Source organism: Aedes albopictus, chromosome 1 (assembly GCF_035046485.1).
Source record: "Aedes albopictus strain Foshan chromosome 1, AalbF5, whole genome shotgun sequence".
Taxonomy (NCBI): domain Eukaryota; kingdom Metazoa; phylum Arthropoda; class Insecta; order Diptera; family Culicidae; genus Aedes; species Aedes albopictus.
This window is the reverse complement of record NC_085136.1, coordinates 298,476,166-298,493,028: the sequence shown is the minus strand read 5'-3', so window position 1 is coordinate 298,493,028 and position 16,863 is coordinate 298,476,166. Positions and strand designations below refer to the sequence as shown.

The following is a 16,863-nucleotide window of genomic DNA, read 5'->3' as shown; positions in this document are numbered from 1 at the left end:
CACCTGGAAGAATTCTTTAGAAGAATATTGAGTCACAAAGAAACGTATCTTTATATTTGTTTGAAGCTACCACTTGGACCACAGTACAGCATACTGTTGTTTTTATTGACAATTATCAACGAACCAGGGTTTCAGGAGATTTTTACGAATGTATCTGAGAATTCCACATTTTTATGGGCGTTTTGGGGAAATTCGTATTTTAGGGGATTTGAGGGTGTTTAAAAAGACGTTTCCAGGAGTTTAAGAATGTGTCAGAAGGGCATTTCAAGCGGCTTCAGTTGTAATTCAGATTTCCGAAGACGGGCTTCATTAGAGCACCAGCAGGATATCAGATGGTTTCAAGGAATGTCTGCGACGCAATGATAAAAAATAGCCGGCCCTACCGCCACCACTATGTTGATTCGCGTTGATATACTAGCTTGAACCCAAACCCCCGTGTGCTCGTTTCTGCGCTGGTTTGACAGAAACGATCGCTCGTTTCGCTGATCAACCGTTAAATTTGGAGGAACAGTTTTGAAATACAACTGTCATTTTGGTTCACCGGTGGTTTAGGCCCTGGGGTCCCTTGAAACCCATCTGAATTTTCAGAAACTCCATGAAATGCACTACCAGAAATGCACTAAAATGTCCCTAAAGATAATATCGAAATCCCCTCATATCACTGAAATTTCAGGAAACACATCTAAAAACCCCTCTAAAACCTTTCGACAGCACCTTTTTGAAACAAAACTCCCTAAAACCTCCTGAAATGCTCCTTAAACCTTTCTGAATCAACTGTCTAAGATTTCCGGAAACGCTTACAACCACCATGAACGCCATGGAACGCCAATGGATAATCCTCTGAAACCTTGCCTGAAACCCACTACAGTCGACTCTATGTCTCGATGTTCTACATCTCGATGGTTTGATCGGCCTCTTCCATCTGCATTACTCCTCTCCACATATGAAAATTCATTCATTCATTCTATCTATATGTCGATATGAACATTTTCACTCGTTTCTTAGGTGTGAAACATTCTGAGACGGCAAAGTCACATTTTTTGTTGTCGGGTTTTCCCAGCTACGGATGCCTATTTTCAATGGTTCTGCAATTCGATCTCTCCCTATCCCGATGGTCCCTTCAATATCGAGACTTTGAAAATCCACTGTAATATGTCCCTTAAGGACAGACTTGTAATAATTCCAAAATGGCCGCCACAATGGCCGACTTTGGCAGCTACTCACGAATCACGATTTTGAGGGCACACATCTTTTCGTAAACAAAACCAGCGCACCTGATCTCCTTATTTTGAGCTTATTACAAGTAAGCAAGACCAGAATATTATTATGCACAGTTGTTTGAAGCTTGCTTCTTGAGATTTGTGTGTTTGAAGTTCGGCCTGAACCCCTAAAACTATTATGAAATTTCTTGAGACTCACGGAAATACTCCTGAAACCCCTTAAGCGTCCCTAAAGATCTTTGAAATGTGCTTTAAACTCCTAGGAAAGCACGTGCTTTCGAAATGCCCCTAACACCCCCCCCCCCCCCCCTGAAACGTCCCTGCAGATTCTTCTAAAATCCCCTGAAACTCCTATGATTATCTCTGAAACTTCTCTGAAATCTTGTTAAGCGCTCTAGCACTCTGTAGGAGAGAAACACTCCTGAAACCAACTGAGACACGCCCCCTGTTAACGTTGTACTATACTGGTACTGAATGGCTCAGATAAAGAAAACGGTACAAGAGGATTCAATGGGATCCATCCCATAAATTAAACATCCTTGCCAGGGAATAATTCCTTTAGGAACCTTAGAAGTTACTGTTCGACGAAGGCACAAAAAAAGATCCACCATATAGTGATTACAGTTTCTAGTGAAAAATACATGCAAAAATGATAAAATATAACTTTCGATGAATGCACTACATCAATTTTAATTTGTTTTAGTAATCTGTGTTGAAAAAAAAAATGGTTTTTGAGAAATAAAATGATTTCTGATGAGATTGGGAAAATTGTTTAAAAACTGGGTATGACAGAAAAAAATATGCACTAAGCAATTAATTCTGAAACTTCAAAATGTCGCCAAATTTTCACACGTATGTCTCAGAGGAAACTTCTTAAAGAAGCTAAAAATTACCCTTTTGAGGAATGTTAGCAGAAATTTCGGAAAAAAATTAGAAGGAATATCCTGAAATATTCCAAAAGGAACTGCACGAGGAATACCAAAAAGAAGTCCAGGAGTAACTCCAGAAAGAACTCCATGAGGAATATCAGGACGACCTTTTAGAGGAAGATCAGCGGAGATTTAAGGCAAAACTGGAAGCATTTCCTCATTTTTTTGGTTTTTGATTTTTTATAAAATAACGAAGCAATATTTTCAAAATCGGTTTTTGTACACATGTAGAGTATGGATGAAGGTATCTCCTGAATTTTTTCCAGGTGGAAAATGTTTTTCGTTTTTGCAGAAACCATTTTTTTGTGAAATTTTGTTTAAAAATGGTTTTTGCAACAACTAAAAACATTTTCTATCTAAAAAAAAATCAGGAGATACCTTGATCCATACTCTACATGTGCACGAAACTCGATTTTGAAAATATTGCTTCGTTATTTTTTTAAAACTCTATTACCAAAAAGTGAGGGATTGGATCCAGTTTCGCCTTAAGGATGGCCTCTGGAACAAATTCCCAGGAAAAGGTGTCCTGGAAGACGTAAATTTACATGTTTTGACCTCTAAATTTGTGTCTTTGAAGACGCTCGAATATGCCAGGTTCACGCCACCTTAAATAACAATGATAGTTTCTGGGTATGCAGGTAACCGGAAATGAGCCGATCACAGCTTTTCCACTATCACACATGGTTTGCTTATTTTCACAATCTTAATCATCTTCGGATGGAATTGAATGAACATCTAAACGCACTTATTTTATGTACATGTATGCCAAAATATTTCCACTTGGCTTGGTAAGCCTAAGTAAAATTAAGAAATTGTCATTCTCCGATAGCCAAAAATCTATTCAAAAAGAATAAGGGAGCAATATAGGCTCCGGAAGCGGCCGTATGCAGGTCTATTTATAGATAAGAAGGGAATGATGACGTGTTACTCGCTTTGGTAGAAGCTATTGAGTTCTCTGCACAGTGTGCAGTGCACACCTACGAGTAAATACTAAGAGTTTGGGTAAGTGAGTATGGATTAGTTTTGGTATTCGTCTTGATATACAAAGCCACGAATTGGATGCTGTAAAGTATTTTATGCAATTCAGTATCATAATTTATATTTTATCTTACTCATTTTGGTATCATAATGGCCAATTTTTCCGAACTGGTTCATTATGCAACTGAAATGAGTTGCATAATGAAAAATAGTTGTATAATGACCATAATGCAACTCATTTGAGTTGCATTATAAACATTATGCAACTCAATTGAGCTGCATTATGAAAAAATCATTGCATAATAGTTATTTATGTAACGAGTTTGAAAAAGTTGATTTTTTCAGTACGAGTCGTACATTTATCCAACGAGGCTTGCCGAGTTGGATAAATACGAAGAGTGCTGAAAAAATCGAGTTTTGCAACGAGTTCCATACAAAATTTTATGCAATGATTTTTTCATTATGCAACTCATTTGAGTTGCATAATGTTCATAATGCAACTCAAATGAGTTGCATAATGAACATTATGCAACTATTTTTCATTATGCAACTCATTTCAGTTGCATAATGAACTGGTACGGAAAAGTTGGTCATTATGATACTGAAATGAGTAGTATAAAATAGAAATTATGATACTGAATTGCATAAATTTGTTTATGCAATTCAGTATCATAATTCACATTTTATATAACTCATTTTGGTATCATAATGGCCAATTTTTCCGAACTGGCTCATTATGCAGCTGAAATGAGTTGCATAATGAAAAATAGTTGTATAATGTTCATAATGCAACTCATTTGAGTTGCATTATGAACATTATGCAACCCAAATTGGTTGCATTATGAAAAAATCATTGCATAAAATTTTGTATGGAACTCGTTGCAAAACTCGATTTTTTCAGCACTCTTCGTACGAATTTACGACTAATGCTGAAAAAATCAATTTTTTGCAACTCATTACATAAATAACTAGTATGGAACTCGTTGCAAAGTTCGATTTTTTCAGCACTCTTCGCATTTATCCAACTCGGCAAGCCTCGTTGGATAAATGAACGACTCGTGCTGAAAAAATCAACTTTTTGCAACTCGTTACATAAATAACTATTAAAAATTGTGACATTCCACAGGATTCAACAGGGATTCAAGAATTGAAGAATTATTTGAAGGGGGTTCATGAGTACAAATTATAATATATAATAGTGTTTCGCAAAGAAAAATTTCTAATTCGATGCTTGTTATGGAAGACTGCAAAACATTTGTCGAGAAAGCTTACAGAGAAGCTTGGAACGAGCTCACCAATTCACATGAATCCATCGATTGCTCTGTGAACAAAGCACACTAGCCAAAAAACACATACAAGAGATAATTTTCCAATACACTCAAACCTCCATTTAGGTAGGATCCATTTAGGTAAAATCTATTTAGGTCCCTCCATTTAGGTAACGTTACCTAAATAGAATTTGGTTGTGTTCAGAACAGTTGGAGAACTTATGATTGATGACGTCATACCCGACATTAACCTATCATTCACCTGTTTTTATTTTGGCCTCCAAACCCAACATAGACCCAACAGTTGTTCGATGTTGGTCCAACAGTGGCCCAACATACGATAAAAATTTACCCGACATTGACCCGACATTCAACAATTTTTCAGTCTGGCGGAATTTTTCAGGTTTTTTTTGTGTTCCGCGCCCAGCTAGTCTTTTGCATGACAATTCTCACCTGAGACCCTTCAAAACCCCCCAAAACGCCCCTGAAGCCCCTTCCCTACAGAAACTCCCTTGAAAGTTCTCTGAAACTCCGCATGACCATCTTTAAATCTCCTATTCGAGTTACTCTCCTTAGTTAAACTTCTTTGCAACCTTGTACTTCATTTAGGTAATGAACTGAATCCATTTAGGTAATGAATCCATTTAGGTAAAAATTCTATTTAGGCAGTCCCGACCCATTACCTAAATGGAGGTTTTGGTGTACTCTCCTCTTCAGGATAATTGTCACTGCTTTAGCCAAAATATTATGAGGCAGGATGGAGTTGATCAAAAAAACAGTTCATTATTTGTTCTGTGTTATTTCCACAAAATTCATATGAAAACAAGTATAAATCTTCATATCGAATCCACTTCAATATATTACGCTATGTAATCATGCAGACAACAATTAAAATTTCACCAGTTTTTTTTCGTTACCAGTCATATGACGACCATTGGTCGGTATAAAAACCGAAACCCACCCCAATTACTGCAACATTAACCTTGGTATCGTGATGGTGCAACTCACGCCACTCTTCTTGTGTACACAATATTTGCGACCTGCTTCCGTTCGGTCTGCTCACAGCTTCCACGATACGTGCAACCCAAGTAGTGGTCATTACTCTTGTTTATTAGGTACATCACTACTGTCGCCTCCTTGTTTCCACAACCACCCCTTCGCGCCGGGATTGACAAACTTTCATCTTAATCGTCATCATAAGCAAACGCTCTGACGTCACCCGTTAATTAGAGCTTGGTTAAAACGAGATAAAAGGCTAGTTTTGGTGAAATTTTTAACTTTTAAACGAATTCCAAGCAATTTGGTCAATCTGGTTGAACGGAGATTGTTAGATACCAACAATGGAAGATCTGGCAACTGCCTCCAGACAACAACGTGCCGCAATGCAGATGGGTGGGAATGATAGCTTCTCGGCATGATCGAGGTCATTTCGTTCGTGCGGTGTTTTGTCTTTCAAAATTAAACATTCACAGCTTAAAGATTCCTTAGACGATGATCTTTAAATTTGGTATGCTAATTAGAAGCAGATGATTTCTGATCCTCAAGGAGGATGATTGGATAAAGAAAGTTTAGCTATTTATAATATGGACCTGTTTTGAAAGCTCCCATAAACTTTGTTACGATGCGATGGTGTGTGTATATCACTACAATTATATAACTGCTGAGCATGCCATATTATTATGCTTGTGACGTGATTTGCCCTCAGAGATTATGAAATTAGCGTGGGGTCATCACATTACTCCCACCATTGAACCACCCACCACGACTATCACTGTGGAATCGTATCACCCACTGCTGGGAGGAAACGTCTCCGCATTTGCATACAATCTTGCTTATCATCATTTCCCCAACCGCACACATCAACGACTCACCTGCTCAGTTCCGCCGAGACGTAGTTACTGTGCGGACTGTACTTGATCGGTGCCTTATACATGGCGCAAACGAGCCGTTCCCGGCAGTTTTCGTCCACCACGCCGAGCAGATTGAACACCTTGTCCAACCGCTGCAGAATGGGACTGTAGAATGGATCGACGGGCCGCGGAGTGACGCCCTCCTGCACGAACGCTTGGTGATTGACGATCTGTTGCTGCTTGGCGATTAGCTTCTGCTCCTGAGCTATCCTGTAGGCTTCTTGCCGTTGAGCTTCACGGATCTGTAAAAAAGAAGGAAATGGCGCCATTAGGTAATGATTCATTTCTGAAGAATTTCAAGTGAAGCATACAATTCCACCTTTGACCAGAAAATAAATGTCTGCACGTACAGTCATCAACTTCCTATTGTGCTTCAGGAAATTACCCTTTTGTCAAACACAATAAGAGCCCTAGGACTGCTTCGAATTACCCGGAGCATAACTCGTCTAACAATCCACCAAGACGTGGTTCAACAAACTTTCGATCGATGTTTAAATGAATAGTAGGCTTTCATCCGAGCATAACCATAACCAGGGGGAGACTCGTCCCAACCAAAAACAAAACACGCACGTAGCCGATCAACAAATCCAATATGGTTCCCCTCTCTCTCACCTCAAACCAAACTTCGGTGGCCATATGACACACTTTCCTTTCGACGAGCCATTGCCGAGCATTGTCGGTTGACTTCGAGTCATACTTGCGGACGACGGACGTGCGAGCCGGTAAATTGTCGATACTGAGAGAGTGATGGTACCGTAGCACGAGGTGATATTGACTGATCTGGAGATGGTACTCTGCGAAGCCGTTGTAATGGTTTCTACGCGTAACAGCCACTTCAAACGATGTAAAGGGGGAGCAAAAAACGTAATGGTTCTTTACCTAATCTTTAGCCCTGCGTAAAACTCCGGGAACGTTTCTCAAACTCCCTGAAGCCATTGGAGCGCTTTGGATAACCACTGAAAACCTTTGGAACACCTCTTAAACCCCTTTAAAGCCCCATGGAACGCTCCTGAGACTCCCTAAAACACCTTTGAAACTCCCCTGGGACTCCCTGGAAACTTCTGAAACACCTTTGAACACCCCTCGAGTGCTCCTGGTTCCCTTTGAAAACCCCTGGAGCACTCTTGAAACATCTCAAGACTCTCCGGGGACTTCCATGAAACTTAAATCCACCTGAGGCGCTCAGGAACACTAGTAAATGTTTTAACTTTCCTTTTGCATCAAAAGTTGGCAGCAGCTCGCTGACGTACTGTACGGTTTGGAAAAAAAATTACCCTAATGCCAAAGGAGGGTTAAACTGGTCCATTACAAAAACAAAACAAAACGATTCCACTTTCACCGGATACACGTGTTCCAGGGAGTCTCAAGGTGTTTCAGGATCATTCCATGTGCTTTCAGAGGGTTTCAGACCCATTCCAGGAGCGTTCCATATGGCCTCCGAGGTGTTTCATTAAGTTCGAGGAGGTTCCAGTGGGTCTTTGGGAGTTTTAAAAGCATTCCAGGGGTGCTTCAGGAGCGTTTCAGGGGTTTTCTAGGGTTTTTAAAGACGATCCAGAGAGTTTCAATGAAATGCAGGTGTGATCCAGGGTGTTTCAGGAGCGTTCCAAAGCTGTTTCAGCAAACCCAGAGGGTTTTTAAAAAAGCTTCGAAACGCGTTGAAGTTCCTCTGAAACATCTTTCTGAAAATAAAAATCTGACAAATTTGTAACAAACAATTTGAAATTTTGACCATTGGGGTGTTCTGAATCCACCCGGGATTCTTTCTGAAATTTCTTCATATGTTTTCTCAGTAATTTTTGCTAGGATTACTTTTGAAATTCTCATTGCATTGCATATGCTCTCATAAATTTCTCCTGAGATTCCTTAAATCTATGCCTTTTTCTCCGTAGGAAATTCCTCAAGGATTTTCTCCAAGAATTTATTCAGAGATTCTTCCAAAGATTCTTACATGATTACTTTCAAAAGCTCCAGCAGGAATTCCCTAAAAGATTCCTTCAGAAAATAATCCTCCAGGTTTTCCTCTATTTATTACCTTGGATATGCTTCCAGGATTTTCTTCAAGGATTTCTTTAGGATCTTAAACTTAAATTCTGTCAGAAATTTCTCCAAAAAAATCTTGAGAATTTCTACAAAAATTTCAATGGAAACTTCCTATGTGATTTTTCAAGGACTATTTGAAGAGTTTTTTTTCTCCAGTTATTACCTAAGGGATTCCTTCGGAAGTTGCTTCAGAAAATTGTTCTTAATTTTTATTAAGATACTTCACCAGGAATTCTTCTAAAAAATCGCAGGAAATTATTTTATGAATTCCTCCAGGAGTTTCTCACGGAGTTGCCGTGCAGGTTTTGCCGTTTATCGCCTCCAAAAAAAATCCTACTTTGATTTCTGCAGGAACTTTATATTTATTCGATTTTTTTTTTATATTTTTTTACAGAAACTCTTCAAAGGGAATTTTTTTGAATCTCTTCGAAACATTCACTTGGAAATGCTTTCAGAGATTCCTTTTGTTCTGATTTGTTTCCAACGCTTTTCCGAGTTTTATTCGTAAAATTTGCAAGGCTTTGTATTATATAAATTCCTTCATGAATTTTTCTTGAAGTTCACCTAGCGGTTCCTACAGATGCCTCTACATTTTTTTCGGAACTTTTCTATAAAATTCTTCATAAACTTCGCTAGAGATTCTTCCAATTTTTTTTTTCTGAAATTGGTTTGGATTTTTTTCGAAAAAATGTTTCATAAGCAATTTTTCCAGAAGTTCCACTAAGATGTTTTTTTTTCATGAATCTTCTCGGTGATTTTCTCCCGAATTTCTTTACATATTTTTTCCAGACATTTTTTTTAGAAAGTCGTACAAGGATAAATGAGAAAGGCCTCAAGGAATTTTTCTTAAGTTTCTAAGTGTTGGGCGGTAATAGACGAATAGTCAATTATGTGAATTTATTGGTGAGATGATACGAAGAATAAATTACAAAATTCCTACAAGAAAGCATAATTTTAGTAGGTGACAATAATAAATATGTTTCGTTTTACTTGTAGTAATTCGTTACCGCTCAACCGTTCTAGTTGATGCGTTGATTCTTCAACTTATAAATTCTTCCTGCAATAATTCGTGTTATATAACGGTTAAATAATGGTTTTTGATAAAGCATAGTTAAGTTGCTCACCCTGTGACAAGTGTCGTAGTTCAATTTAGTGTTTAAGTGTATGTATCCTAGTTACTAGTTTTGAATGCACTTCCTTAAATTTATACTATTAAAGAATAAATATATGTAGATATAATCAAAGCATTTTGCCAAATAATCTGCCTCACCCTTATCTGTAATTTTATATATATCTACGAATTCATGTGTAGTACAATTCCAGTAAGCTACTTCAAAAACTGCAATAAGAAACAACTAGCATATAGATCACGAGTTTCACCATTTAGATGTTTAAATTACTTGCATGGTATCTAAACAGTTAGATAATAAGTAGCACTTGGAATTCATTTCATTAGAGCATAAGTAATTCACTTAATCCAAATTATTTTAATTTTAGCTTCTAGAGTGATCTGCATGTCATCACATTCACTTGCTTGTTCTGTGTCCCTATTGTTTCTACCTACGGGGTCTGACGTCTATCGTGCACGAAACAATCCCTTTGATGGCCGTCGGGTGTGGTCGAAACTGGGGCATTGGGGGCTCGACGGAGTGTCGACGTAGCGGAATCAACACTAAGGATCCTGTTGAAATTCTTCCAGAAATACCTCCTCGGATTCTTTCAAGCTATCCTCCAGGGATCAAGCCAGGAATACATTTAGATTTTTTTGCCTGGGATGCTTCCGAAACTTCGTAAATGTGTCCTTCAGAAATTTAACAAAGGATCGCTCCAGAAATTTTCAATAAATTCTGTACTAATTTTGAATGGATTGCTTCAGAAATTAATAGAATTTCTGTAGAAATACCTCATGGAATTCTTTCAGAAATTTATCTAAAGATTTCTCCAGAATTTTTCCAAGCTTTTTTTTTTAATCTCACAGGGACTCTCCAGAAATGTTTCCAGGATTAATTTCAATTTTTTGCTAAGATTCACTCGTAAACTTCTATTCAGATACTTGTTCTGAAATTTCTACTGAAACTGCTCAGAAATTTATCGAGGGATTCCTTAAAATATATCCCATGGGTTGCCCTACTTAGAATTCCTTCAGACATTCTCCCTGTGATTTCTTTAAAAATACTCCAGTGAATCCTTAAGGAATTCTTTCATAGATTTTGTCAGAAATTTTTGTATTCAAACATCTTGTAAACATATTTTCCAAAAATCTTCCACGAAATTCTTGTTTTCCTTCCAAATTTCACCATGCATTCTTGAAGAAAGTGGAAGGAAGATGAAAAAATCAAGAAATCCACTTTCAATTTTTGGTTCTGCTGACTTGCAAAAAAAAAAACTAATTATCCAAATCAGAAATATTTATGGGCATATTTGTTTACGGGGTTGCAAGATAAGTGCTCTTTTCATGAATCTACTACCAAGCATCCCAAGATAAAAAAAAGTTTGAACTAGCTTCACCATCCAACAAGTAAAGCTTTTATTTTAAGCCTAATTCCTTTACATATACGTACACAAAGGCCAATATTTCAAATATTTTCCATTCACTAAGAACGTTATATCTCATCTTCTAGATGAGATATTTGAAAAATGCTCCAAAAATAGTCCTTTTAGCAACACAAAAAGATTCTGCCGTCAATATTAACATTTAATTTTAAAAATCTGTTCCTTTCAAGAATGCCTAGGGGTCCATAGAAAAATCAAAAAATAGTGAAAAAAAAGTCAGACATATTACAAAAACATGAATTTTAGAGAATTTTCATAAAAACCCAAATTAATCCACCTAGTGGTGATAGTGCCTTTCTCGTAGAATATTTACTCATGATGTTTCCGCCCGAGCAGAGGAGAATATCAAATCCATAACAACAGAATCACATAGCCTGTTTTAGTATCATAATTTGTTATTATTAATTTATCAAAGTATAACTTTTTTATAACATGTTCTGTTGGGAAATCTTATTTTGTTATGATCAAGTTATTGAGATTCATCCACTAAATAACATTTCAATAATATACTTTGTTGTAGACCAAGTTTTGTTATTTTTCTACTATTGAAAATGTACAAATATGTGATGAACTATAACACTACAATAACAAGTTTTCAAATTCACTGCAAATTTCATTGTTATTAAGTTGTTATTGAACCTAACAAAACATCTTATTAACCCTAAAAGGGATACCTGGGGTCCATTGGACCCCAGGCGCCTTTCAGAGCTCGTCTTTGATGGAACACACTCAGCGAGGTGACGAAACTGAGGCCATGAAGGTATCCCTTTTAGGGTTAAATTGGTCTTCCAGGAACATTTTCTTGGTATGATTACACTGTTCGACAAAAAAAAAAACTTTTGCCGTGATCAGAGACCTCATTAGTAGGGCATAAAAGCGCATGGAAAATGTAGAAAAATGCCATTTTCAAATCTGTTGGAGCACCCCTAGAAACTTTTTGAGATGAGTTTGAATTTTATTCATTTTTGAAGGTTCGACAAGAGCTTTAGGAATCATCATACACACATTTGAAATACAATATCTTTGAAATGCAGTTTTGTGCACCGCTCAAATTTTCACAGATCCGTGAAGCAACTTTGATAAATAACTAGTCAAAATTTCTACCTATTACGACATTCCGTTTCTTTGATACATATCCGCGAAGGCTTAACTCTGACTTATATAGTGAAAATCTTTTAAGTTTTTTTTGTAATCTATATTCCATATTCATATCCATTTAAAAACTTCTATGTGTTAATGCCGTGCAGCGTCAGTCTTTCGAATACTTCGAACGCCTCGAAATATTGGATGGATTTCCACTCCAGTTAGAGAGAACGTTTCTTCACAAGTTCTCCACTAGGTCTAGTCACGTCACTAGATGTGACGTCCATTTTCTAGTGTTTATGTATTTTTCAGACTCTGACAGAAGAAAATGAAAATTGTATTTCAAACATCTGGTTTAACTAAGCATGATTCTGGAAAGCTATACGAGAAATTTTAGGATATGATTACAAAGGGTCCACCGGAAGAAAGTTAGATTAATTTATTGAGGTTAGCATGAGTGTTTTAAAGAAAAACTTCGACAAATAAATTTAATGTTCTAATTGCAGTTTTCAAAAACTGTCGCTTATGAAAATGAACAAAGTTTATTGTAACATTTGACATTAAATGTTACTTTCATAATCATGTTTAAATACCAATAAACTGCGATTTTGAATGCGATGGATTAGAATAACAATTCAGGCAAAATACATTTCGTCCACTAAATTCAAGGAAGTATTTTGTTTTGATCGAATTTCGAGTCGTGCCCAAATTTAAATATCCATATATCGCATATGGATGTGAATGCTTTTGAATGATTTGGTGTGCACCTAAGTAGGTAACCGTTCCATATTGCTTGACCTGGTGGATATCAAGCAGTTCCATGTTCTTAAAAATATAAATACAACGCGGAAAATATATTCAAACGACCAAATTTGGACTATTTGGACTAAATAAATTATATTAACTCGCCTTAGGGGCTGTCCATTAATTACGTAAGGGTTTATGTGGAAAGAGGGGGGGTTTGAGAAATCTTATGCGCCATACAAAAGTTTTTGGGTTCTCATACAAAAAATCTTACAAGGGGGGGAGGGGGTATCAGAAAATCGCTAAAATTCCCTTACGTAATTAATGGACAGCCCCTTAGTGGTTCTGGATAGATAGTGTTTAACACTATATTAACAAAAATGGTCTAGGACCATTTAGGCAGCAGCACCTATTTTGGGAACTTGCTGCTATAACTAAGTCAATTCGAAACCGATTGACTTGAATTCTTGCACATAGCTAGATGCTATGCGTATCTGATCGTGTCTCAAAAATCAAGTCAATCGGTGCTAAATTGACTGAGTCATAGAAACAAGTGCCCAATATAGGTGATCCTGCCCAAATGGTTCCAGACCCTATGCCGCTGGAACTTATAAAGCAATTTTACAATCGTGGAGGACATTATTGAGCTTGAAAAGATTTTACTACATGACAAATTCAATAAATTTCATAAAAGTGTCTTCAATGGTAATGCTCCAACATACACATTAGGGTATATGTACCGTTCCTTGGCCTAATTTGCAAGCCGCCTTGACAATTTTGACCATAACTCATGAATTATTAGCACTAGAAATAATATGTTGACGATATAACGCACTGTAAGCAATGCATGTTTCACCAATTGGAAGTAAACTAACGTAAATATTCAAGAATTTACTTAATTAAGTTGAAAAGATTCGATGCGATGGTATGCAACGCTGGTCTATGGTACACAAATTGGCCTATTAGTGGATGTAACGTTGGCCTATTGCTTTCCATGCTGTAGTACCACTTATTATCTCATTTTTTCAATATTTCTGCTGAAGTATTATACCTGTTTGTTCACCAATCTTACTTTTAAATTACATTTTCGGAGCCAAATTTTCAAAAAACTATAATTAAATCGTTTAAACTAAAGTTCTTTCTTAATTTGGTAACGAAAACAACGAAACCCTATTATTGTGTTATATTTTTACAGTCACCGCACACAAAATCTTTCTTCCTGATCGTTCTTTCTGATTCTTACGCAAGCAATGTTGTTGACGTCACTTTTTCGGTGTTGTTGACGTCACTTTACTGATGGGCCAAGATTTGGGTACATAGTAAAAAAAATGTCCTCAATATTCGGCCCACATTTAATTTGTCAAATAGTTATTATTCGTTGAAAACAAATATACAAGTTCAAAATAGCGTCTTTGTACGTTGCAACAAATGTTCAGTTATCGAAAAGTCAGTTCGAAATGTGTCAGAATCATGCTATTTAAGATTATGTGTATAGACTACCCACTAAGCCGAAGAATCATGGCGTCTACAAAAGCTAAACAAAGTGACATTTTCATTCAATTTTTTATGCTCCAAAATGCTAAAATTGAAACGAAATGTTACAGTTGTTTGGCACATAGCTTTTCCGATATCCAGTTATGCGTATTTGTTTGAGTTTTTGGTTTTCGCTGAGATAGGCCGAACGAGGGGACTATGCCAACGAAGCATCCCGATACCCTATGTATTGTAAAACTAACTCAAATGTGATAAAAACAACAGTGCTTGTACGATTACTAATAGTAAATGGAGGATGTTCTCTTTTTTGGCTTCTATTTTTTTTTAGGGTTGTATTGTTTTGAACAGTCGTGAACTTAAACCATGTTTTCTGCGCAATGCCAGCTTCAATTCATTGTATTGAAATAGGTTTGTTTTACTCAATAAAGTTATCAATTTTACCACCTTGGTATGGCTAGGAGGTTATTCGAAACATTAAGTGAATATAGACAACCCACGAAAACACTAGAAACGTTTTTTTTTGTACTGATCGCAAAACATAAATGTATTAGATTTTATTTTTATTTTCACACAGGCTTACCACGTTAGTAATTTGAAAAAATCGACCGGATTTTCTTCCCGAAAATTTGAATTCAATTATTTAGATCATAAGTGTAGCATTTCGAAGTCAAATCACAGTAAAATAGTTATTTTGTTATGATTAGATAAGCATAGGGGCTTGATTTTTGTGATTGAATTAGGAGAAAACTTCATGTTTTGTATTATATAAGTCATATTTGATTCTTCCCGGATATGTATCAATGAAATGGAATGTCGTAATAGACTGAAATTTTGACTAGTTATTTATCAAAGTTACTTCTCGGATCTGTGAAAATTTCAGCGGTGCACAAAATTGCATTTCAAAGATATTCTATTTCAAAAGTGCTTATGATGATTTCTAAAGCCTGTGTCGAACCTTCAAAAATGATTAAAATTCAAACTCATCTCAAAAAGTTTCTAGGGGTGCTCCAACAGATTTGAAAATGGCATTTTTCTACATTTTCCATGCGCTCTCATGCCCTATTAATGGCGTCGCTGATCACGGCAAAAATTTTTTTTGTCGAACAGTGTTATTGTTATTTTGCCGCTTATGTCAGACAAGTTTATAACATAATAAGATATGTAAATAACATAAAAATAACTGATTTCATTATACAGTTATCATGCCAAAATAACATATTTAAATGTGCTGTTGATATTCTCTTCTGCTCGGGCGTCGACGTACGCCAAGTTGTTTCTTAATCATGAATTATTTTATTTAGAAATGCAAGAATTTTATCAAAACCATCATCGAATTGGGAAACTTATAAATTGCACATATTCCGACGTTATGTTCAACGTATAGGCAGAGCTGAATCATATCAGACCTCTCAGTTGACTGCTTGGCCATCTCCACTATCACTAGAGGCCAATCCCACAGTGGCTTAATTTCCCCAACAGCGGTGAGGGAAAAAAATACCAAGGTAATAATTACAAGCTGTAAGATAACTTTTTACAATCTCAGATCAAAACCTTGTCGAAGTTGGTTGTTTCTGCGTTTTTTTTTTTGGCCTTATTTAATCATTAGTTATTACAATTTCATCCACTTTATAATCACACGCATTAATCACACCATTTTTTTGCGCAGTAATTGAAAATTTTCCATACAATGCTAAACCATACAGGTTATCGAAAAAACTGCGATTTGATGTGTCACATGCATAGGTTTGGTTCACTTTCGGCCACTTTCGGCGGGACACCCGGAACTGGTTCTGGAACACTGTCGGTTCAGATACGGTTTGCGACTATTTCCCTTCTTATCGTTCATCAGATTATCGAAAAACACCGCGATTTAATGAGACGCTTGCATGGGTTTTGTTCACTTTTACCGTCTACCACCGTTGGTTTTACCGTATCTAATCTGAAAACTTTTTAGTTTGAATCCTGCTAACATGCACATCGTTCAAACTAAAAATGGTTCAAACGTCATTCTGCACATAACCAAAACGTTACTAGAAGCTCAAACATAAAATGAACCCCGTTGGTTTGCATGAGGCGTTGTTCAAACCAACGGAGATAGACGGTATATTTGATCACTTTTAGTGGGACATCCGGAATCGATTCCGGAATGGCTCGGATATGGTCTTAAATTGTTTTCCTGCTAACCGTCCATCAAGTTATCGAGAAAGCCGCTATTTGGTGTGCGTGCATAATTTTGGTTCACTTTCATATTTAGTCAATTCTGGTGGGACATCCGGAAACGATTCCTGAACACTACCGGATCATATATGGTCTGAGACTATTTTCCTGCTTACCGTTCATGAGAAAAAGCCGTTATTTGATGTGCCCCATGCATGGGTTTCGTTCACTTTTACAATTGGCGCCTTTCAGCGGGACACCCGGAACCGGTTCCGGAACGGTTCAGATATGTTCTGAGACTAATTTTCTGCTTGCCGTTCATCAGATTATCGAGAAAGCCGCTATTTGATGTGTCGCATTCATAGGTTTGGTTTACTATTAATTTGGCCACTACCTGTGGGACACCCGGAACCAGTTCCCGAACACTTCTGGCTCAGATAAGGTCCGAGTTTCCTGTTTACCGTTCATCATTGATTGCTCAGGAAAT

At 36.9% G+C, this 16,863-nt stretch overlaps 1 protein-coding gene across 3 annotated transcripts in view; it reads right to left on the bottom strand.

The window, feature by feature from the left end:
• The window catches only part of LOC109409083 (uncharacterized), a 185,403-nt gene that overhangs the window by 16,585 nt on the left and 151,955 nt on the right, over positions 1-16,863 (bottom strand). For all 3 annotated transcript variants that reach the window (XM_062847037.1, XM_062847039.1, XM_062847038.1), the window contains one exon: positions 6,267-6,547. In XM_062847037.1, coding sequence (XP_062703021.1) covers positions 6,267-6,547 — 281 coding nt within the window. The remainder of the gene's footprint in view (positions 1-6,266; positions 6,548-16,863) is intronic.